This window comes from Mus caroli, chromosome 3 (genome assembly GCF_900094665.2).
Source record: "Mus caroli chromosome 3, CAROLI_EIJ_v1.1, whole genome shotgun sequence".
NCBI classification, from domain to species: Eukaryota; Metazoa; Chordata; class Mammalia; order Rodentia; family Muridae; genus Mus; species Mus caroli.
The window spans coordinates 147,890,780-147,916,748 of NC_034572.1; the positions used below are offsets into that span (position 1 = coordinate 147,890,780).

Below are 25,969 nucleotides of genomic sequence, written 5' to 3' on the forward strand. Positions count from 1 at the left end.
GAGATGAGGTAAGAAAGCTGAGGGCTGACAGCAAGCTCCACGCAGTGATATGGAATTCCAGGTCTTGCTGAACTTCCATGGCATTTACTTTAAATTTCTGAGTCATGGTAAATGGAAACAATTTCTTGTTTTGCTTCAACCATGGTGAGTGCATTTCTGCCAGTTACAGCTTGAAAAGTGCATCTAATTACAACATCTTGACACATTCGGCTCTTCACAGATTGCAGATTAAATATATATGAGTTTTATATATATTTACATTCTTCTTTTCTCAAACGTATGTAACGATACTATAATAAGAACATGCATTAAATTATTGATTGAATTTTGATCTGTTTGGAACTATACATCCTCTGACTGGATGCACCCTCAGAGTCCAACAGTTTTCCTGAGGACATCAATCCTAAAGGCACATGCATCTGACTCTCCATTTGTTTCCAATAAGCATGTATTGATTGTGCTGCCTTTGAAAGTCTCTTTTGCCTTTATTTTTGTTCAGAGTATAATTGCTAAGTCCCTGATGGGGGTGGACTACTGCTAGACAATGATGATCAAAATGGCAACAGGTATCTAAAGGGTGATTCCAGCCAGTGAAAACACTGTCATGGTAGGCTAGCTACCCTGGAGAATCATGCATGGACTGCAGTATACTGAAAAGGATCCTATTGAGTCTGCCTATTGACCTGAGTTGTAAACGCTTTATCACCATAGATTAATGTAGAAATTAATGACGTTAAGTGTGATATTTCCATACATGAGCATGGTGTACACCAATTAAATCTGACCACCATTTCCATGCTTCATCTCTAGAAATCTCACTTTCTCTTTCTGGTTGTTAGTTTTAGCTTCTATGTGCTGAGACACAGAGCAAAGACCGAGTTTTCTTTCTGTCTTTTCACTTATTTCCCTCAGATGATGACTTCCAGGTCCATCTTTCTTTATAAAAGAACAATGCTATGTTGTATGCATAGGATTCTTTCTTTATTCATTTGTTGATAGGTAGCTAGACTGATTACATAGCTCAGCTCGTTTAAATAATTATGCAATGGACATATGGATACTGATATATCTTAAGTATCTCATAATTATTAATTAATAATAGTATTAATTTCTCCTGCCTGTCTAGAACTAGGGAATCTGAATGATGTGGTAGATCTATTTTTAGTTTTCTGAAGCCCGACTGTACTGTTATCTATAATGGCTATCCAAATGAGGTCCATTTATGAGAAACCCACAATCAACTTTATATGAGATGGTGAAGGCCTGTGGGTATTTCTTGTAAGGCCCGGAATGAAACAACAATGCTCCCCACCACTTCTGCTATTCAGTTCTGTACAGAAAATTTAGCCAGCAGAGTTAAGAATGGAAAAACAAATAAAAGAAATATAAATAGCAAGCGAGGACTCCAATTATCCCTGTTTGCAAATGAAGTAACTCTATGAACAAGGAAACAAAGATCCCCATGGAAAGATAACTAGATCTGATGAATTCAGTAAACTGGCCGCATACAATTCAACACATGGAACATTAGTAGCGTTCCTGGACTTCATCAGTAAACCTGTCAAGGAAAAAAAAATCAGAGCTAAAAAGGTGAATACCAAAGAATGAACCTGACCATGGAAGTAAGAGGCTTCTGTACGCTTGTGAGACACATTGAGAAGGACACCAATGTAGCTTGGGTTGGAAAAATTGTTACTAAAGTACCCAAATCAATTTAAAGACTCCTTGCCATGCCCATCAAAATACCATCAATGTTCTTAAGTGAACTGTAAAAATAATCTAAAATCCATACAGAGCTATAAAAACATCAAAATAGCCAAAGAAGTCTTGAGTCAAAAGAATAAAACTAGAGGCATTACAACACTTAATTTCAAGAAATATTACAGAGTCATCATACCTGAAAAGGCATGGCATTGGCATATAAACAGACATGGAGATCGATAGCATAGAACAAAGGCCACAGAAATAAGCTAACGTTACTACAGCCAACTGACTTCCACCCAAGACTACACCACACTGGGAAAACAGGAGATGCCCACACAGGAGAACTGCCACCTCAATATAACTTAACATGAAGCAAAACCCTCAGCATAGAATTTGGACTTTGAAGCTGCTATGGAACACAGAGAGGAAGCAGCTCATCATGTCATCAGATTTCCAGGAAGTTTTTACTTTACTTTGAAATCATTATTTCAAGTTATATGATGCTATTGATTTACAAAGACTGGACCAACCTTTGACTAAAGGCCACATTTAACTCTGGCCTGCTTCCTTCTTACTGCTCAGCCTGATAAGACAGCACTTTGATGGTTTGAGTAAGAATGCTCAGAGATTTGAACATTTGGTGCCTCACTGGTGGTGATATTTGGGGAGGCTCATATATGTCAGTAGAGGTGACCGTTTTCCGCTTACAGCCTCATAACCACCTCCAGCTCGTTCTCTTTGCTTTCTGGTTGTGTTTGAAGATATTGGCTCCCAGCTTTGTGCTTGTCACGCCCGACACTGGCTGCCCTGATTCCCTACCATGATGTTCTGACTCTAGCGCAGGTAAAACCTTCCTTTTATAAGCCGCCTTGGCTATGGCATTTCATCAGCATGACAGAAACGTAATACAAATACTGAATAAAACAACTTTGTTATTATTTATCTTATCCATTATTTTAAAAGGCATAGAGATGGAGGTTTTGTAAAAATGTCCTAGTTGACTTGTTTTAGCCAGTCTTCTTAGACATGATCTAAGAGACAAAACCTCCCATTTCCATGTTACCTACTAGCCACCTGTGCGGCAGCCATTCTCTCTGAGTCCCATCACATGCAAAGCTACTTTCTTGATGGACACAGCGGGTCTGTGTAAAGGCTGGCTTTTATTTTCACTAAAATGTTCTGTTATCTTGATTCAGAGACGATGCTTGTAAATAATTTGGTTTTTCTTTTAAGCCTTTGTCCCTCTCAGTGCCCATCTAACCCATTATTCCTTTCTCTCCCCACAGTTTTAATTATCCCTGATATCATCTCCAATGTAATTGAAGAAAATTGTCTTGCAATTATGAGAATAAAGGAAATATCAAGCCAGTGCCCACTCCCTTTCACCTGTGTCTGTGTTCCCCATTGCTCATTGTTTGCAGATAATCGGTGTGATGAGAGCTGTGCCTACTATTTATTTACTGTCTCTGTAAGGACTATTCGTTCCATAGCTACAGAAGGTCTGTGTCTAAGCACAGAATACTCACCGAACTCTAGCTGTAACCAGTTTATTTAGTTCCAGAAGACAGTGTGTATTATCTAATCCTTAATTGTGCTCCCAAGCTTTGCAAAATTAAAGCTTCAAATTAAACATTATACTGAAGAAGCTCCTCTGAAAGCCAGACATTTGTTTCCAAAGTGATAAAATGGGAAAAGCATGCACTTCATGTGGTTAGTTCTAGGCCAAGAAGTCAACTCACATTTATTTGAAAGTCTCAGAAAATAGAAACTAAGAGATCTGATGTGGGAAGGTATGGAAAGCAGGAAGTCAGTCAAATGAGTTATCCTGAAAGAGAGGATTGTCCTTATTTGCAAGGAGTCCATCCCAGCAAGAGATTGACAGGTACTGACTGAGGCATCTAAAGCTCCACAGGTAGATGGTTGCTCCAGAACACCTCTGGTAGGTGGAGAATGGACACATTCTGCTGACCGTAGACAACTCGGATTCAGAGATGACAGTGTACCGTCAGGTCCTGGGTGCAAGCAATCCACTCTCTGCACGTTCCTGCAGCCAGTTCCCAAATTAACTGAAAGGACATCGCATGCATGGTTGAGTTCTATCCTATAGAATCAATTTCTTCTCTACTAGAGCAGTCCACAAGCCACGTGGGATCCAGCACCCCATCTTGCATATCCAGTTCAATATGCAGCAATCCAGTTGCAACCTCCTCTAGTAGTTGCCTAGGACTTTGAGACTTCCTGTAAACATTCTATTGGCTGGGTCCACTGTTCTTCTTACCAACACCCTTGACGACCCCAAAGCTTCAGTTGGTTTGCCTATGTTCCAAACCAGCACTGTCACCTAGCAACTGTAAAGCACATGGATGTGGCAATGGCTATTTCTTCAGAAGCAAGCAAACGGGCCAACTGTACTGCATGAGTTGTAATCACAGCAAAAAGCATTTAAGATGGAGTTTAATGGGCACTTTCTAAGGGCAAGCTTTGACTATGAGGTTCTAAACATTCATTAGGAACCTCTAGTTGAGTCCTGTGGGTATTTTCTTGTTCTCACAGGTACAGAGGATATTGTTTTGGTCTTCATTCTAGGCAAGTTCCCCCTTGTTATTAGCATAGTAAGCATCTCCTCTCACTTCTCAATTCTCTAGGCACTGTTTCCCCAGGCTCTTCTCCGCACCTCTCCAGGTCTTCTTGGTCTTCTCTGATGGGGCTGAGTTCTATCTTCAGCAACCTGATGGACTCTACCTGGAAAACACTCCCACTGGCAGCATCTCAGGCCAGTCTTGGCTCTTGTCCCTCATGGAATCGTACCAGAGACTCCATATTTGCTCATGTTAATCTATTCCCACAATGCTTCAGCATGTTCTTTGTTAAAATTATCAGCCTTCAAAGACTGTATCCCCCATAGAGACAAAACCTGTTTTGCATCCTGAGTGTCTGCAGTGGCAACAGAGGCGCTGGCACATGGTATATTCTGACTAATTACAGAATAAACAAACATGTTGCTCCACAATCCTGAGTTTCTCAGAAGCTATGCCAATGTTGTTTTGTTTATTTGTTTTATGAGAGATCACAGAACTTTGAATTCACCAATTTGGCCAGCCTGGATTACCAGAGAGCCTCATGGATGTACTTTTCTGTCTCTCCAACCATGGGACTACAAGTGTGTTTATCCATACTCATCTTTTTCACATGGGACCTGGGAATTGAACTCAGATCCTCAGGCATTTAGGGCAAGCACTTTACCCATTGAGCAAGCATCTCCTTAGCCCTCATTGTGTTTATTTTGTAGCTAATTTTCTTCTGTGAACTAATTTTGAATTGTCCCATTAAACTTCCCTATTTTGGGTTTAACAGCCCTTAGACCAGGGTGGAAATGGAAGTATTCTCCACAAAGATTATTTGATGGACAGACTTTCACTTTCTAAGGTGTTTCTTGCACCAGCCTGAGTTATATTGTCTATTGGTCCTCACTTTGATAGTCTAGATTATAAACGATTTGTTGTATCAGTTTTTATTAGAACTTGCAGATATCTTCTCTCATCAGTGTAACAAAGTAAATCTCTTTAGCCATTTAGAGCAGCACACTGAACATCACATACTTAATGAATGGAATCCTCTGTGGACACATCCTCTTCTCCTTCTCAAACCTTATATTTATTAACTAGTAAGAGTTATGAGATCACATGTTTTTCCATCAGTTTTTGTTGTGGCACAGAAAACTATGCATTTTGCTGGTCATTGTATATACTGGATAATCATCAGGAGCTGGCACTAACTATCAACATATCATATCAGAGCCTGTGAGAATGGACAGAGGGCAAATGCAGTTTTCAAGGAATTGCATGCTCTTCATTCCTGGCTCTGTTCACAGTCTTGACATCAAGCATTACCATCGTTAGACGACTACCTTGACCTCAGTGTGTGCTGGGTGTGGATTCAGGGATAGCTTTTGAAGAAAACTTTGTTTCTCCCATTAGCTATGTTTATTTTTCTTTAGCTGGAATTTATTTTGACATCCATAATAAGACTGTCTCTTAATAAGAATGACTCTTCCTCCTTCTTAACATAATGTGAAGATAAAATACGTTTTGTTCTTGATTGGGATACTTCCAAGTCCTGCAACTTTGTGTATCTTGCTTAAGAGAGTTTGCTCTTCTTGATTCTATACCTGCATTCGACAATTTATTTTTTACTCATTTTAGAAGTGAGAGGGGGGACTCCATCTATTTAAAGGCTATTTGATGAATTTAAGCATATATGTAATCTTGTGAAAACATTAGAATTCCAGTCTCAAGCCAGATAGCACCATTTCAAACCCAGAAAGATTCCCTGACCCCCTTGCAACGCATTCAGTTCTCAGCCTTCAAGCCTAGCAAACCATTCATCTTGTCCATTATAGTCTAATCTGTAGCCTCTCAAGCTCAATTGAGGCTGTGTGCTCAGCACAGTGCCTGAGTTTTTGCTTAGCATGTGCCTAGGGTTTATTCTAAAAGACTGTAGCAAACATATGCACATGTATGTATACATATATATGTGTGCATGAGTGTATGCATGTGTATATATACATCTGTATGCATATTTCTATGTATGTATGCAAAATGTATGCACTATGTATCCTATTCTAGGTAATTTGTTTCATATGTCTGAAGTAGAATTTAGTCAGAGAATTGTGGCCATACTTATGTCTATAATTTAGATAATTCTGCTCAATTAGGAAGAGTAAAGAATGACTGAGAAATGAACATTTTTCCCCCTGTGAGCAGAAGGTGTCATATACTTGTGCTGTTGAAACAACAGGCATATTTTATAAAGAAGCAAAAATGCTTCTTGGAGAGTCACTCCTGAGTCAGTAAAAAAATTAAAAAAATTCCATTAAAGACATTCAATAATTCATTTTGCTTAGGAAACCGAGCATCACCATAAAAACATTCTGAAATGATGAATTTAGACATAAGAACATAACAAGTGCACAGAGCCCTGCCACTGTTTCTGCAGGTTCCACGAATCTGATTTGGGTTCCCACACTCTTTTCACAGGAATATTTAAATAATTTGACTGTGACAAGCCAAACTGTTTTGAGTCCTCATTGAAAGTCAAATGAAAACATTAATTGCATGCAAAAATATTCCAGTCAGGCATGGAAATGCTTCAGGTTAGGGAATAAATATGTTGCCTATGAGAAGAAAAATCAATTGACTTAGAAAAAGCTAGTGCTGGCTCAAGTCTACACGGTCAGCATTGACTGAAAATCGCTAGGGTTTCAGGGCCTTGTTTTGGCTTATGAATTAACAGACAGCCTTGAGCAATGTCCATACTACACAATAAGTTTGTCTGACTAACTTTTTGCCTGAGGAAATTAGAAATCAGATCACTGGAACTAATTATTATTTTGTTTTTCACTTTTACCTGCTTCTTTAATTCAACCTTATTTTATTTTGAGGAAAGATAGCTAGTGACTAATAGGCATATAATTATCCTTAATACAAAAATATTCAGACTAGTGATTTATGCAATAGAAATAGTAATTCAGAAACTAGGTAACTAACTAACTAAGCAACTTTCAAATCATGAAATACCACATTTATATTGAGCAAGAATTACATCCTCATGCCTGCTCTGAATTCTCCAAAGTAAGGTCCATGTGGAGAGATAAACTGTTGCATACAGTCATGGTTGCTCTGGTTAAATGGGATGAAATATCAATTTATACAATGTTTTGGAGTGCATGCCTATACAACCTGGATAACACACTTAGCATGTCACAAACTTTATTGTCTTAGTAATTTTGTTAATATCCCTATAAGCCTTTCAGCCATTTTCTGTTTAGAAGACCCCCTCAAAATTAGGAATATTTAACTAGATTGGATATTATTCTTATAGCCTTTGGGTTTTTTATAATTAATTTCTTCCTGCACTTGACAAATATTAAATGAATGTCTACTAAGGCACTGGGGATAAAATCGTACAACTTTCACAGCACCTACCCTGATAGAGAAAGTCTTGTCCAGTAGGGCAAGCACTGGAGTTTAGAGTGATTTTTAGCTGACTGAGGGATGTTAACCCGAAATCAACATCTGCATGAGAGATGTGGTAGCCTGTGGGAGGCATGCCTGGAGGAGGCACTGGGGGAACACATGGCCTAGGGTGAGATCTAGGCCTGGTATGTTTTCATAGAGATGTAGCAAAGCGGAAGAGACAGAACGTGGAAGGTACAGGAAATTCTTAGTGTTTCTCTCTGGTTCTGCAGAGCTGAGGAAGTTTGGCAATTAACAGCTCATTAGCCTCATATTTAGGATACAAAAGAAACTTTATCAAGGTTAATAAGAGTTCAGTGGGAAATGTCTGCCCTCAAGGCCACCCACGTCCCAACAGGAGGCTCAGTGTATCATTCTTATTCTTTATATGAAGTGAGAAAAGAGAAATTAAAGAAAGTGGAAGCGTCAGAAGATGTCTGTGATCATTAGTTTCCTTCAAAAACCATAGCGAGTCTGGAGACCTCCGGAGGCCAAACCTTCCTGAGACCACAGACAGCAGAAGTCTATTAAAATGGGCTCCAATCTTAAAGAAAGGGGTCACCCAAGATCCCTGACCGTTTGCACTGAATGGACTAATGAAAGCTGTCTGCTACTCTAAGAATTGAGACATAGGATTTCTATCCCCACTGGAGAGGGAATTCATGCAATTCATGACCACAATGTAAAATACATTTAGTAGTATACAGGCAGATTTAGCTTCCACTAACTGGAGGCCAGGATGTTCCAATACCCGAGGATAATGGCAAAGACATCTCCCTTTGGCTGTAAGTACCTAGACTTCTGCCTCCACCAATGCCTTAAAAAAACATCGTGATTTACAACTTTGTCTTGTTACTATAAAAATGTCATGAATCTGTTACCACTTCAATCATTAAATTGGAGAGCTGAAAAATCTGTGTTCCTAGGCGATGGCCATTAAGATCTGGGTTCCACAGTAAACTATCTTTTATCTCTTTGAGATGAGACCTTTCTGTGCTTTTGGAATTGACACTTAAAAACAAAGTTCTTTTGTGGGAACTTTCTCCAGTGTATTTGTGATCTGACTCTACTGCTCAACACAACAAATAGACTCCACTGTCTCCATTTTGCTCAAGAGGAACTCGAATCAGAGAGAAGTGAAGTGATGTAACAACGGGAAACCATGCAGGGAGGAAGAACAAAGTTAGCTGTCTCTCGGGACCAGGAAGCTGTGACTGGGTAGAATTACTCTTTCCTGTCACTGTTAAACAAGTGCCGAATATTCATCTTGACAATAATCTGGATGCTGGCTGAGCTGTACTGCTGGGTGAGCTGGTTGGCCTCTGGGAAGGAAAACTGCGTAAGAACGCAGACACCTCACATAGTCCCCATGAAAACACATCTTAGACTTTCTGACTGCCAGGATGTGCTGCTGATGGCTCTTTTGCATCATGAGGGTTGTCACTCAGCTGCTGAGTAAGGACAAGATAAGAATCCCCATCACTGTGTGAATGAGTCTTGTGGAGAGACACTGAGGAGACAACTTTAAGTCAGATTCTGCCCCAGCCAGGAGTCTACGCAATGGAATTGCTGACGGATGCTTGATGTACAAGGGGATTGCAGATATCTGTGAAGGTGGGATGTGTCTGCAACCTTCCCCCACTCTTTGCAGAAAATATCTATATGCAAGCCAGGCATTCCTCAGAGTCTTATGTGAGAGTTCACTCATCTACAGCATGCTAAGCAAAAACAAGGGAATATGATCAAAATGACAGACCATCAGAAGCACAGGTGACACTGGCAAATATTAGGTTGTACTGGAGAGATGGCTCAGTGGGTTCGAGTGTCTGCCACCAAGCCTAATGACCTAAGTTTGATTCCCAGGACACACATGGTAGAAAGAGAACAGACCAAGTCCTTCAAATTCTACTCTGATAACTGCAGATGCACTGTAGCAGGCTCAACCCTCTTGTACAAAATTTAAGTATAGTAATTTTAAAAACCTTATTGAATAGTAAAATATTCTTTCAGAAAGATGATGATTGCTAATGTATTCTCTCATTTAAATCCAAGAAGTCAGGTATAATTGTTCTCTGAGAGTTCTTGCTAAGGAAAGTTCCATTGAAACAGGTTAGAGAAGATTACAGGAGGGGAGATTATTCACATGTGTACTGACTGGCTTCAACATCTGGGCTCTCAGCTCCCCTGTCCTCTGAACTTTCAAAGGCAAGATACCCACAGCTAGCAGACCACCATACATGATCAACTATAGCTAAAGGCAAAGACAGTGTATGTGCCTGGCAAGTGGCTTTCTCCCCAGGCTGATTGAATATTTATAAATAGAAAGCATTTAAAATGGTATCAATGCACTGTATGTTTTATGTGTCAAATTCATGCTATATAGTAGCTGCTAGAAATATAACCAGTAGGAGAGAATTATCAAGTTATCAAGCTTAATCCCCGCTTTTAACGATTATTTCTGACTCTGGGTCCTTTCACACATTGTACTGAAACTTTAGAATTGTAAGAATCCAACATTAATGCATTTCAGCAAGCTGGGGTTGGAAACGGAGGAGTGGGAAAGGCAGAGATGCCGGTGGCGGCAGCATTAATATCATTACGGAAAGGTTAGCTGCTCAGGAAATCGACAAGACACTGAGGGGGTATCCGCCGAGTCTCCTAAGAAACCAGAGCAGAGAGAAATGAGGCCAGACAGAGAGAAGGTTTTGTTGACATTTTCAAAAGCCTCCTTTATACAGGCAGGGTCTCTGGAGAATGGAAGACAGCCAAGTAGGGAACCAGCAGCTCTAGCAAATTAGAGGTCAGTGAGCTCGCAGCAGCCTCGGGGAAGCACTGGCAGAGAGAGGCACCCTTCCTACCCCTCCACACTCAGCTCCTGGGTGAGGGAAGGGAAGAGAGTTCCAAGCCAGTGAAACAGCAGGCTGCCCTGGCTTGGATGTGATTGGCTCAGGGGTAGCTCTGTTGTGTTAAGGAAAATGACAAAACAAAAACAAAAACAAAACAAATCCCTTAGAAAACCAACACTGCTTTTAGCAAATTGTATCTTATATCTTGGGTATCCTAAGTTTAAGATATAAGATACAATTTGCTAAACGCATGAAACTCAAGAAGAATGAAGACCAAAGTGTGGACACTGTGCCCCTTCTTAGAATTGGGAACAAAACACCCATGGAAGGAGTTAGAGACAAAGTTTGGAGATGTGACGAAAGGATGGACCATCTAGAGACTGCCATATCCAGGGATCCACCCCATAATCAGCTTCCAAATGCTGACACCAGTGCATACACTAGCAAGATTTTGCTGAAAGGACCCAGATATAGCTGTCTCTTGTGAGACTATGCCGGGGCCTAGCAAACACAGAAGTGGATGCTCACAGTCAGCTANTGGATGGATCACAGGGCTCCCAATGGAGGAGCTAGAGAAAGTACCCAAGGAGCTAAAGGGATCTGCAACCCTATAGGTGGAACAACATTATAAACTAACCAGTACCCCGGAGCTCTTGACTCTAGCTGCATATGTATCAAAAGATGGCTTAGTCCGTCATCACTGGAAAGAGAGGCCCATCGGACACACAAACTTTATATGCCCCAATACAGGGGAACGCCAGGGCCAAAAAAATGGGAATGGGTGGGTAGGGAAGTGGTGGGGGGGAGGGTACGGGGGACTTTTGGGATAGCATTGGAAATGTAATTGAGGAAAATATGTAATAAAAATATTAAAATTTAAAAAAAAAAAAGGAAAAAAAAAAAAGAAAACCAACACTGAACATGGATTTTTACAGCACTCCCGCTTGGAACTTTCCATGCTCAGTTAAAGATGCAGGATTCACAGGTGTCTTAGAACCCGCCTCCAGGTGTGGGGTGGCTGAGCTGAAGGTTCTGATGGTACTCAACACAGGAGATGGCTTGCGGGAGGTCTGTTCTATAACACCGGTGGGATAACAGATGTGTGCTGCTGATTCTAGTTCGGACCCTCAGATATGAAGGAGCTTAGTATCGAAGGGAGGTTGCTTAATGAGGTATTGCATAAGACAACCACTTTTAGGACCAGTGGATGCAGTGAAAAATTAAATGAGTCGTTCTAACAGGTAAGAGAGGAGAGATTTTAAGTGGCTCTCTGAGGACATTTTAGTTATTTCTGTGGACGCACAGAGAACTAACTACTCAGGCCTCATAGCCTTATGGCACCGGAGAAGGGAAACAGAATCAGGCTGCGCAGTTGTTCCCATTTGGGGAAGCTTAAACCAGAGGAAGTATGCTGAGCGTGCTTATGACATAATCAGCGTCTGGAAACTAGGCAGTGAGGACTGTGGAGGGGCTGGAGTGTCCACACAGAGAAAGTCAAAATGAGGTGGATGGAGAATTTCTGTTTAGGTAATGGATAGGAACTAAAGAGTCAGAAGAAAATGGCTCCTCCCGCAAGTTATGGGAGCCGAGGACAAAGAGCCAAACTTCCAAGTCAGAAATGCATGTCGGAGGCCAGACAGCAACACCTGAGCAGGTTCACACGGAGGATAGAGTAACTTGTCATTCTTAATCGTTGAGGTGCCCTTCTGCTATGGGTGACACAGCAAAGTGCTCTGTGTGCTGAAGTCAGAGCTTGTGTTTAAATATTCTTTCTTAAAGGTAAAAGGGGGTGTGCATGCGTTTTGACTGGTGTGGGATACCAACGAGTGCAGACGAGTGCTTTAGCTGAACGGTGTAGCTCATGTTCTTGCACATAACCAGTCATGTATTTGGATCATGTTCTGGCCCAGGAACATATGTCCCTACTTTCCCAAAGCCATTTTTATGTTTTGTACCTAACTAATAATTGAACTTCAAGATGAATGGATGAAGTACGTTACTTATATGCAATGGAATTTTATTCAGCCATAAAAACAAATGATATTATGATAGTTGCGGAAATGTAGAACCAGCTTTTAAGCACTTGTTGTCTTGTGATGATGGATTTAAACTAGACAGACACGAAACCAGAGCTGATGATTTCACAAGTGTCCACAGGTTTCTGGGTCTTCAGAGACACTGCAGCTTAATCATGTGTTTGGCCTGCACATGGGCATTAGAGTTCTCAAGACAGTATTGACCATTGATCGCTAAGATCCTTCTGCATCACCACCATGTGTAGTAGTAAACAGTCATGCAGACTACATCCCTGTGAACAGGGCCCATGCCTGATGGATAATTAGAAAAGTAATAAATTTCTTCACTTGACTGCTGTGTTTTTAATTGCAGTTTGGTATTTTGTACTCAATTGAAAGGCAAGTACACATGTCAAGTTAAAAACAACTATTAAAATTTTCTCCATTTTTCTTTGTTATTGCCTAAAAATCTATGCTGATTTGTTTAAGTGTCACCTTCAAAATTAAAATCCATTTAGCCCTTATCAGGTTTGTCTTTTGAAATTATCTGTCACTCATCACCAAAAAGTTTTCTGTTTTTAAATTATCTGTAATTATTTTCTTTTATATTTAGTGGAACAAGATGGCTCTCAAAATTCCAGCAGAGTCCTTCTCAGAATTATACTACAGGCTACTCAATTTTGCATTATAAAAAGAAACACTTGTGTGAACTAGACAGGAAGGGTTTGTTTTGTTTTATTGTGCTTTGTATTGAGTCTCAATATGCAGCCAAAGCTAGCCTCAAACTATTCCATCCAGATCTCTAATTTATAATCCTACAGTATCCACCAGGACCTGAGATTGCATGCATTCACCACCATATCAGGCCTAACAGAGTGTTTTTATAATCTACTTCTTATATAAGGAAATAAATATGGTATTTAGAAAAAGATACATATTCATGTATTACTTGATAGTATATAAAATGTGTGTGTGTGTGTGTGTGTGTGTGTGTGTGTGTATGTATTCCTATGGCCACTGTGAAGCGCTTGCTACTATTCATTCCTTATGGTGCTGCAGAGTGTTACAGTGCACTCATCAGGGGAGAAGAACATCCACTTGCAGTGATGGCACAATTTTCCAACAGTTTAGAAATACGCTTGCCTAAGAGAATAGATACCTGGTTAGTTTTAAACACAAAGTTTTTTAAAGCCATTAGCTGTAACTGTGACCTTAAGTACCAACTTCATGAAGTAAATACATAAACTGGGTCTAAGTCATTCCTTAAGAAATTAGAGCGTTCCTGAATAAAAACTGTGAGTAGTTTAAAAATATTTAAACTCTATGGGCCACCCATAGTGGCCTCCATCTTCCCATATCAATTAACTAAGACAATCCCCAGAGATATGCCCACAGGCCAAAGAATGCAGACAATCCCTCATTAAGATTCTTCCCAGTTGATTTCAAGTGGTGTCGGTTGATAATTAAAGCTAATTGTGACAGGTATCACCATCACCGAGCCTTCCCTCTCTGTCTCTGGAAGGACTTCATCTTCCATTAAAATGCAGTGTGAAGACTGTGGCAAGAAGCTGACTCTAGATTGGTCTCTTTGCCCAGTTTGTTTTCTGCATGATGGAGATGATTAATACTACAGATTCTGCACAAGCACGGCCTCCTTTTAGCAGAACCCTCCCATTCGCTGCAGGTGACCCTTCTCCTTAGTATTCATTGAGCACTGAAATTAATGCTCAGGGTATTATAACAAAAAGCCACAGAGAAGTCTTTCTTGCCAAGAGAAAAATAAGTTTGTTTGTTTTACCTTTTGCTAAACTAACAAGTGACCATCCCCAATATAGAAGTGTCCCCTTTCTGTAGGTTGACCAGCCATCTCTAGTAGCCTCCTCACTGTATGAAAGGCATTCAGAATTTCCACAAGACAATACCCAGAAGTAGCCATGACTATATAAACTACCCTCAACCCTTTTATGTTTTACTACAACGGCATATTTACAAATGCCCTGAGAACTTCTCTAAAACTACATTGCTTGAGAAATTTCCACATATGGATACAAGGTTCTGATCTCAGGAGATGAGGAAAGAGAGCAGGCTCTCTCTATCCCTGAAGCCCTGTGACATCTTGAGCTGTGGGGTAAAACCCTCTGTTATAAAACCATAAGCAACCAACAATCATATTGGTGTGATGGCAACTGGTATCTAAACTCTCCCTGCTTGCTCCAGGGAGACTTTCTGAGTACTGAGGAAATGCAAAGTGTGTGTTCATAGAAAAGACTCAGGCCTGTTCTTCTAGCTTTGCATCCTTAGTAAGCTTTCCACTTCAATGTGATGTTTTATTTGCTTGAATTCTCTTAACAGCTGCTTTTGAGCCATTTTGGTCCTCAGTCATGTGTTGGAGGATATTTGATCATGTTGTGACGCCCCAAGATTGTGTTATTTCCTGGAAAAAAAATCTGTTTCTTATTGTGGTGTTGCTCAGCACTTAACACATAGCTTTGGTCCTTAGTACCACTCCTTTAGTACATTCCTTTAATACCAAACAATGATGCTAAAGATAGTTTGTAGAAGTAAGCACCCATGTTTGAAAGTGGTATCTAATTGAGTGGCAGACAAAGTGATGAATCAGAGAACAATTTGACAGAATAGGATATTTCTAACTTTTATGAGAAGAGAGAGGGATATAGGGAGAGACGGTAGTTTTTACTGGGACTATTATACAGAGTACAGGCTGCAGAGAGAGAATGAGCTGTACAAAGGTGAAGATAGTGAGCCAGAAAATGAGAAGGAGCTATAAGATTAGAACATATTGGCAGAGTTAGCAGCCAAGCAGAGCAATTCAGAAGAAGCAGAGAGAAGCCAGATTGAATCAGTCAGCTTGAAGAGAAGTTTTGAGCCAGAACAGCTGAATTGACCAGCCAAGAAGAGACCACAAAGAACAAGAAAGGGTGAGAATATTCAGTGGTAATTTCAGAGGCTGGAAACATTCTATACCTAGATTAGATTGTATGGAGTTTAGATGCTTCCAGGACTAGGCCTAGGTTAGCTGACAGGAGCACGAAGTCTCAGAGGCAACAATTACTTCTGTTGATTTGAAGTACTGTTATAGTCATGTCCCTACCCAAAGTGGAGACTTAGTAGCTTCCGTATATTATGACATATTGTTTATGTAAATAAATGGTAGTAAGTCCTCCATGGTGTACTAAGCATGTGCCTTTGAGCCATGTACAATGTCCTATCTTGAGAAATGTGAGTGAAAATTTTGAGGTTGTTACTAGGTTGAAGATAAGCAGAAAAGGGTTTGCAAATCTAGGTAGGTGGCTATGCTTGCTTCATAAAATTTGAACAGTTTTGGAAAATTTAAGCACATTGGTTTGATTATACTCAGATAAAATAAGCTTGTTTCTCTTATACATTAAATGTTTTATTTTCATATGTAATCAATATTTATATTCCCAGTCCTGCTGAGTAACCGATGGTAACAATTTACACTTATCAACAAGATGATAGAATGTATACTGGAGAGGAAGACATGGCTAGAGAAAACTGGCAGCCATCTCTCCTAGAAACCATCTCTCCATCTCCATAGAAGTCGCCAAGAATGGAAAGTGATCTTCTCCATGCACTAAGTCCCCAGTTCTTTCTGGGATAGCTTGACATTGAAATCTTTTCCCTTAACTTTGTTAGTAAAGCTCAATTAATAAATATGTTTATTGGCCTAAATGTCTTGAAAAGGCAAAGAAAACTAAGGGACTGTAGGTAACTTCCCATATGATTTACTTCCAATGTTAGAGTCTACCAGCTCTACTTAGATGGTTTTCTCTCACCTGTTTTCAAGTCTTTGTCTTTCCTGGCACTTTATGTCACTGTTTCTAATTAACTTTTTGCCTAGATTCTGCAGTCACTCTCTCATCTGTCTTTTGACTAGGTCCTTGTTGAGAATCTATCAGGCATAGGATGGTCTTTCCATAAGATGACCTCAGGTTTGCAGAACACACACACACACACCCTGTCCCCAGGGTACCTTCTTGCTTATAAGAAAGCATCTAACCACCCTTCCTTGTCCAGCACGTTCTAATTAATTTCTTTTGGTTCCATTTTTCCATACTTCTTTCCAAGTATTCAGCCTCACACTTCACAAATGTGTGTGTGTGTGTGTGCATGCTAGTGTGTGTGTGTGTTTAACTTTTTGATCTCTATTGGATTACTCTCTTCCTACCCTTGGGATGTCCCTTCAGATTCATTCATCTGACTTCATTTTTGGTTCATCCTTGGTGCTGTCTCTAAGCCCCTCTGGACTGATATAACATTTTTTTTCTAGAATTTTATAGAAAATTTCACTACTTATTTTTTCATAGAACTTGCTGTTAAGTATATTTAACTTGCTTAAAATACATTTGGATAGACATTTCTCTTCTCTGTTATGATGTGAAATCTCCTGGGAAGTTGGAGAGTGGAGCATGTATAAGTTTCATTTTGCACATGGAAATGTACCATATGCAATCATCTGTAAGCATAGTGCACACCCATGTAGTAGTTGATTGAGTAAATAAAGTAATTCCTTAATAATTAAATCTTTTATATGACATCTGGGACTTAGCTGACTCTTATTCACAGTCAAGAGGTGGGAGGTATTGGCAAGGACTAGAGCAGTGACTGCTTGTCCGTACAGCAGACAAGAGTGGCCTTAGGTTTCACTCTTCAGAGTGGGAAATGAGTTTTCCACACCCACATTTAGTTTTCAGATGAAACTGATCTACTTTACACACTGGCCTTGATATAAGACTTAAAGTTTTCACAGTTTAAGACAAACACTGAAATCCCATGGGGTCCCAGCTCTGTGGAGAACTTTGATTCTATATTTGTTTCAGGCTCTATTCAGCATGAAAACCTTTTGCATGAAAACTAGGTGAGTGTCCTGTTCTGGTTTGTCTGAATATACATAAATATAAAGATGGCAGCACAAAAGAGCATGTCAGCTAAGATCATCCAATCTTGTTGTTCCACCTATAGGGTTGCAGACCCCTTTAGCTCCTTGGGTGCTTTCTCTAGCTCCTCCATTGGAGGCCCTGTGATCCATCCAATAGCTGACTGTGAGCATCCACTTCTGTGTTTGCTAGGCCCCGACATAGTCTCACAAGAGACAGCTATATCTGGGTCCTTTCAGCAAAATCTTGCTAATGTATGCAATGGTGTCAGCATTTGGAGGCTGATTATGGGATGGATCCCCTCGTGTCTCTAGGTGCGTATGTATCAGAAGATGGCCTAGTCGGCCATCATTGGAAAGAGAGGCCCATTGGTCTTGCAAACTTTAGATGTTTCAGTACAGGGGAATGCCAGGTCCAAGAAGTGGAAATGGGTGGGTAGGGGAGTGGGGGGAGGGTATGGGGGACTTTTGGGATAGCATTGGAAATGTAAATGAGGAAAATACCTAATAAAAATATTTAAAAAAAAAGATTATCCAATCTCTGGTTTTGTATGAGACAGAAGGACATCTTACATAGTAACTGAAGCTACCTGATGACCTAACCATTAGTCTGAGAATCCCAGTCACATGCTTGCCCTAACAGCAGGCACTTTCTGCCAATGTGTTCAGGAGACTTTTGTCACAGTGTATGGACATGCACAAATCTAGGTGGGATTGGTTAGATCATATATGTGGCCTGATGATGGAACCAAGAGACACAGATGATACAAGACATAAGAGGCACTGACAACATGACATGCTGTATTCTTTTACAATAAATACTTTTATAAACCAAATGAGAAAATAATAACATAATGGTAGAAAGTGCAATGCATTAGGTAAGTAAATCTGTAGCATATTTGTTAACTATCTTAAGTCCTGAGTACTATAGATAACTAACTACAGGTTATGGGTTTCTGTCTGATTGGCAGCCTAGAGGTTTTTTGTTTGTTTGTTTGTTTGTTTGTTTGTTTGTTTGTTTGTTTTGTCGTTGTTTTGTTTTTTGAGACAGGGTTTCTCCGTATAGCCCTGGCTGTCCTAGAACTCACTTTGTAGACCAGGCTGGCCTCAAACTCAGAAATCCACCTTCCTCTGCCTCCCGAGTGCTGGGATTAAAGGCGTGCACCACCACACCCGGCTCAGAGTATTTATTACATCAGCAAAGCATGAAATCATCTTTGGCAAGCAACAGTCTGTCCTTGATGAAAACATTATTAATTGCCCTATTCTGCCGGGCGTGGTGGCGCATGCCTTTAATCCCAGCACTTGGGAGGCAGAGGCAGGCGGATTTCTGAGTTCAAGGCCAGCCTGGTCTACAAAGTGAGTTCCAGGACAGCCAGGGCTACACAGAGAAACCCTGTCTCAAAAAACAAAAAAAAAANAAAAAAAAAAGAAAGAAAAAATTGCCCTATTCTATACACAATATCTTTTCTGGAATTTTCCTTAGATTTCCACAGTCCCTGAGAGGCAGTTACATAGCTTTGTATCTCTGTGAGACCATGGCAGTGGCCTGTTCCCTTTCCACAGTGTTCATAGAGAAAACTCTGATCTGAGATAAATCTAAGACATGTCCTCACTGTGTCCTCGTGAGCGGCAGAGTTATAAGTTCATCGTTTAGGAAAGCCTCTTACCTGTTCAGGTCTCGGTGTATGATTGGCTGGGTCAAGCTGTGCAGGTACTCCATGCCCTTGGCAACATCTACTGCAATGATTAATTTAGACTGCAAGTCAAGAATTCTAGAATAGAAAAGAGATTGAATGGAAAAAAGTGGTTGAAGCCAACACTCAGAATGTCCCTCAAAGGAAAACATCCCGTGATGTTTTATTCTGTGTAATTCTATCTAACTTTTTATTAACATTGAAGATGGAGTTAAATGTTCAGTCTGGAATACCTTTTTCCATATTTGGGAATTGCTTAACTAAATGTCAACTCAGATATATGACGTGTTGTTTAAAAATATACTTACTTTATTTTTAAATTTATTTGTGTCATACAAAAATCCATGATAATAACAGAAATGGAATGTTCTGGAGCCACTGAGTGAAACCACCCCATAGTTTCTGTCCACAGAGATCTAAGACATGAATTCAGGTCCAACCTGGGCAAGAACATTCTTTTTAAAATCTTTCTCTCATCAGTACTACAACCCTTGATGATTACTATGTTCTGAGCTTTTGTGCAATACCATGTGGATGTGTCAAGGTTAATCTATTTATAAGCCTCAGCTGGCTTCACATTCCTCAAATTTGTTACCCTTGACTTACTGTTTAAAAATATCACTTAAGTATATCATTTCTGGAAATATAATAATTAGCCATAAATCATCAGCCGTGTTTAAAATGCCATTCTTGTTAGCACTTAGACACGTCAGCAGGCAACAGGGTCCCTGACGGGAAGTCCCTAGGCATGAGATAAAGGTGGTTCACATGCTGAGTCCAAGGTGAGTGTGGACCACAGCCCATACCTCTTCTGTTCATGAAGCAGGGAGAACAGAGAGCCTCCTGAAATGTATTGTGTGACAATGGCAAACTGGCTGGGGTCATCCAGGCAGGCACCCACAAACTGAACCACGCAGGGGTGATTGAGCTGGCAGAGGATGGACACTTCTCGGCAAAACATATCCACGTCTGACTTGGAGCAGTAGGTGTTGGCTCAGTATCTAGGACAGGAGTGAGGACACGTTCTTGTCAATGAGTTTTCAGGGGCCCAGCCCCTGTTCTTTCCAGCTGATGACGTGCTTCATCTGCTTACTTACCGTTTGATTGCCACTATTTTATTTCTGCATCGCCCTTTATAGACTTTCCCAAAAGAACCTAAAATTATTTAAGAGAAGTTGATAAATGTTTACAGTTGACTGTGAGTCTGAGGTTGTTAAAATGTAACAGGGATCTGGTTTCTTTGCTTACCTGAGCCGATAATCTCATGGAATTCAATTTCAGAGAGCTGCAGATGGAAACGGGAGGGTAATTCAGCCCTCAGGAGGAGAACATCTGCCTTCTCTGCGAACAATAATTGCCTTTTTATTTTGGGTACAGGATGTGAACACATGGCTATAAATACACAATGGACATGCTCTACCAAAGGTGCCTCATACCAACTGTAACTGATCACTTGGAGATCCTAAGACCTTTGCACATGTGGTCTGGGCTTGCATTACTAGAATGGTGGCCTTCTGGCTTAGCAGCACAATCTCTCTGGTCAGGGCTGACCTTATTTGTCATCTGACCTTCAGTTAACATGGCTAGAGACACAGCTATGCTCCAATATGGTTTGCCTCATTGTCTGAGAAATGGAGTTTCCATTTCTTCGGCCTCCATCAGTAAGGAAGTCAAATATCTATTGGTAAACTGGGTCTTTAGGGGCTGCTCATTAAGCAGCAAGTGATAAGCAGAGGAAGAAGTCTAAGGACATATTCCACACTAAAAAGTACTTTTAAAACTACAGATTCCAAGTGGTTAAATATTAATTTTTCATGGACTTGTGTTTAATACATTCCTTATCTAGTGATGTTAATTTCAACAAACAGTGGCATGCATTCAAAAAAGTAAACAAGGGTCACTTCTTTGAGAGATTTAAAAAATAGTAATTTATTAATTTGAATATTTTCTAAAGCAAATGATTTTCCAATTCTAAAAATATTAATATTTATAGTTTGTATTTTGTTCCAAATATATGTAAATAGTCCACTGTGAGTCTGAGCTCTCTTCAGTATGCATCAGTGATCCCCTGTTGTGACAACTGTGGACTAAGGGGCATGAGGGCAAGGCTGACTCTGAGAAGAAAGGTCTCCATCAGCATAGCTTATGATGCTGAGGTAGCCACCACTCAAAACATAATAAAGCAAAATATATGTCTGTGGTATTTAGGCAATAATCATCTTCAGCGATAAAACAACAACCATCCCACTTACAGGTACCTTTTGTCATGCTTTTAATCTTCCCCAAGGGGGATGGGACAGACACATAGGAGCCATCTAGAAATCAAGTTACACAGTAGAGTTGAAGGCAGCAATCATTTATTTCTCCTTAAAGTTCAACATGATAAACACAAACCAGCTTAAGGTTCCTATCTCCTTCTGCACAGGAGGCTGCAGTGCATATGTTTTTCTATAATCTACATAAAGAGGTCCTAATTCTGTTCTAGAAGACTCCAGCAGACGTACCTGCTTTAATTTGTATCTGGCTATGGGTATACTTTCCTTGTCTTAGTAAATTGCTGACATAGGAAATAACTGTTCTTTGCTTTCTTAGGCCTTCTGAGCCTTGTACCTCATGCCCATTCATTCCAAGGAATGCAAAGCTTGAATATTTATATTACGGTGGATTGTGGTGGCCATTCTTTGTGTAGCATCACCCAGGTATAAACTTTCACAAATGAACCTCATCCCTTGGCTCTATCCTCCTTCCTCATCCCAGAGGGACAATAACAGCAACACACATTTACCATTGAACTCAAGCTTGTGCAGCAATAAAAACAGAATAGCAAAGAGGTACCTCCTCCAGGCTGAGAATATTCGTTACATGGCAGCTCATCCTGGGGTCTCTTATAGTGCTTCAGGAGTGTAACAATGGCATCATGTCCTTCATAAAAAGACAAAAGGGATGAATACTTTTGACTTGATTTAGTCAACAAATCCTGGCTCCCTCCCTAAACCCACTGGATAAAATTTATAACATAGGCTATATCCAAGGAGACAATACATTATAATGTGGATTTAGTGTTTCTTTCATTCAAGTAACCAGCCCAGAGTATCCTAATATACTGTAGTGGGTAGCAGGGATACAATACACATGTGACTATGATTATGCTTGTAAGAGGATTATAAGGTAATTGAGCAAATAATTATAGGAATTAATCATGAGAAACTTTTGATTGACCAGATATGAAGTGGTGTGAGTATATATGGCCAGGACATGGTTAAGTGTCTGAAAGACACACATGGTATCTGAGAGAATGGGGCACCCACAGTGAGTAGACTTGGTACTTGGTTGGCAATCCCAGTAACACAGAATTGAGATAATAACATAGGTTTCTATGGTGGAGACAGCAGGGTGTACATAGATATCTGTAGTCCTCCTTCACAATGACTCTGTCACTGGGAATGGATGCCTACCCTGGGACACTTCTTTATGCGTCTTCTCTTCCAGTGTGGCTTTGTGGCATATTTACTGGGAACACAGGGGCAATGACATTAACATGTCTATGCTTTAAGACACAGGGAGCTGTTACTCTTCCAGTTGCCAGCTGAAGCCCAGGGCTCTGAGGTGGAAGAGGGTGGTAAGCTGCTCCCTCAACCTTGTTACCAGTCCTGGAATGTCACAAGGTTGAGAGACATGTCTCATTTTAAACTACTACCACTAGCATTCTGAGCTTATTAGCTGTGCCACAAATTATTCTTGCAAAAGATGAAAAATGTTAAATGCTTTTCAGAGAAAGCCATTGATTTTCAATAGAATTAAACCTTGACACTATTGTATGCTTTCACTATGAAAATAATCTACTGAAGCTAATTTGTAAAAGAGGCAAACAGTGGACCTTATAGATCTTGCCCAGAGCCCCGTGAAATGCAGCTGAACCCACTGTAAATGTGGCCAACTATAGAAACAGAAAAGCATAAATGTTTTCCTATCACAAATACCTTAAATTTAGACTGGCTTTGCACATGCCCGTTTACATGTAGAATGCCCACAGTAGAGCTCATTTAGTCAAATTTTCCCTTTAAAGGAGCCCACTGAATAGTGCTTTCATGAATGAAGAATGGAGAAGTCAACACTAGATTTACTAACATAAGACATTTTCACAAAGGGAACAATCTACCTCCAGATTCCTTAAAAAATATTGTGTACATGAATAATGAATTCTGTGAGAAAATCTATATATCAACTTTCTAGAAGTAAATGACTAGATTCTACATTTTATTGTCTTTAGATTTTGTAAATAATGATTTCTGTTTTTCCTAATCATGGATGTAGACTGTGTCAAAATTATGGGGACAAGCTCTAGTTATAACCAGTTAGCTTGGACTTTTTTTTTGTTGTTGTTGTTGTTTTGATACAGGGTTTCTCTGTATAGCCCTGGCTGTCCTGGAACTCACTTTGTAGACCAGGCTTGCCTCAGACTCAGAAATCGCCTGCCTCTGCCTCCCGAGTGCTGGGATTAAAGACGTGCACCACCATGCCCAGCTTGTTAGCTTGGATTTTGTGTGACCAGAACCATACCATAAAGCCTGAATGATGTTGGCCAACAGAACAACTTCTGATGAGAATCTGATAGGAAGGGGTAGTACATAACCTAAAAGTTCTGAGTTTGGAACAAGCATAACTTGACCTATTAACAACCTAAAGAAGGCATGGGTGAAGCAGGGCTGATGAAGATGAGGGTGGTGCATCCTGGCAGGGAAGGGGAGATAAGAACCCTGGGTAAAAGGGGTGCCCCAGGCTATCAGAAAGTGTCACTCAGCACATGAAGTGAGCATAGATTTCCCAGAGTCTATGTATGAAAAGCTATGTGGGAGGACCTTCATGATGGCTTTCTAATGAGTGCCTTGGTGTTGCTGATGAGACTTAAGACACCACCTATGTAGAGCTTACAAAGACAGGATCAATGTAGGTCATTTCAAAACCACCAGTTCCCAGGAATGGAAGGATATGCCTTACTTTAATTAAAAAGGAGAAAAAAAAAACAAAAACAAAAACAGCTTGCCAGAAAGCCAGGAAGGCTGCCCACTGCTCTTCTCCTATACCCAGTCCTACAGTCTGGTCCCTAGCATTTCATCATAACATCAGCTGTAGCCTTCCCCCTCACACCTACATCTGCTGTGCATCCCACAGAACATTCCCCCCAACCTCCACCACCCCATTTCTCACTGTATCTCTGACCTCAGTTCAGCAGGCACCCCTCTGATAACCCAAGAACCACTCCTCACAGGGTACCAAGTAGGCTGAAGGGAAGACCCATGCCTGTCCTGTTGCTAATGAGGGCCACGATCCTCAGTTTCATTGTCAGCTCTGTAGCTAGAAACCTGCTGTGGTCTGCCTTTCCTCTCTGACTCTATCCCCCAATAGATCACAAGACCTTCTTCAACTCTTCATTCCTCAACTCATCCCAACCTCCAACAACACCTCATTGTGAGTCAGTGGCTCAGTGGGATAAAAGAAGACAAATTTCTTTTAAAGGTGTCTAATAATAAGCCGCATTCTCCTTTGCACTCCTTTGCACTGCATCCACCCGTCATCTGGGTCATTTTCTTGCTTCCCATGGTTCTCTGCAGATGATGCAGTTTGTGAGCTGCAGTGCCCAGCAGCTCAAGTGTCCCTTTCTGTGTATCATTCCTTTAGCTTCAGGGTGTAAGAAGGACTTCCTGTGGTAGTTTAAAGGAGAACGGCCCCCATAGGCTTACGTTTGAATGCTTGGTCCATAGTTAGTGGAAGTGTTTCAGCAGGATTAGTAGGTGTGGCCTTGCAGGAGGATGTGTGCCACTAGGATTTGAGATTTAAAAGGCCTTTGCCAGACGAAGTCTCACTCTTTGCCTATGACTTTCCAATCACTTGTGATCCCTCAGCTTCTGCTCCAGCACCATGCCAGCCGGCCCATGGCAACATTCCCTACCATGATGCTTACAGAGTAAACCGATGAGATTGCAAGCAAGCCCCCAATTAAATGCTTTCCTTTAAAAGTTGCCTTTGTCTTGGTGTCTCTTCGCAGCAATGGAACAGTAACTAAGACAAAATCTTTGGAAATAAATCACCTTTTCAACTGTCTCTTACTAAATTCCATTTTCAAAGTGTGAACTTGACTCCATGATCCTCCAGGCATTTAAAAACCTTTCTTTTAAGAACTTTATTGTTACATACTTGGATCCAAAAAAATAAAAATAGGAAAGCCAAACCAGAATCTTTTTTTTATTATTATTTCTGTTTCTCTTAGGAGATACTCCCTCAAACCATACCTCAGAATTTATCCAGACACAATAGAGCCTACTTCACAGCTTTGTCCTCCCCATCATTCTGGGCCCCTCTGTGATCTCACTTTGCTGATGTAAATAGGACTATCCTGATTCACTGGGGGAGAATCTCAGTGGATCAGGATGTAGTATGGGTGCTCTCCCAGTAGATCAGGATGTAGTATGGGTACTCCCCCAGTGGATCAGGATGCAGTATGAGTGCTCCCCCAGTAGATCAGGATGCAGGATGAGTGCTCCCCCAGTAGATCAGGATGCAGGATGAGTGCTCCCCCAGTAGATCAGGATGTAGTATGGGTACTCCCCCAGTGGATCAGGATGCAGTATGAGTGCTTCCCCAGTAGATCAGGATGCAGGATGAGTGCTCCCCCAGTAGATCAGGATGCAGGATGAGTGCTCCCCCAGTAGATCAGGATGCAGTATGGGTACTCCCCCAGAAGATCAGGGTGCAGTAGGAGTGCTCCCCCAGTGGA

The 25,969-nt window shown here is 40.7% G+C and overlaps 1 protein-coding gene across 1 annotated transcript in view; it reads right to left on the reverse strand.

Moving 5' to 3' along the window:
• The window catches only part of Tnni3k (TNNI3 interacting kinase), a 259,531-nt gene that overhangs the window by 125,768 nt on the left and 107,794 nt on the right, over nucleotides 1–25,969 (reverse strand). The window contains 6 exon segments of the mRNA XM_021157700.2: nucleotides 19,168–19,272; nucleotides 20,001–20,195; nucleotides 20,292–20,349; nucleotides 20,443–20,535; nucleotides 21,453–21,509; nucleotides 22,030–22,116. Coding sequence (XP_021013359.1) covers nucleotides 19,168–19,272; nucleotides 20,001–20,195; nucleotides 20,292–20,349; nucleotides 20,443–20,535; nucleotides 21,453–21,509; nucleotides 22,030–22,116 — 595 coding nt within the window.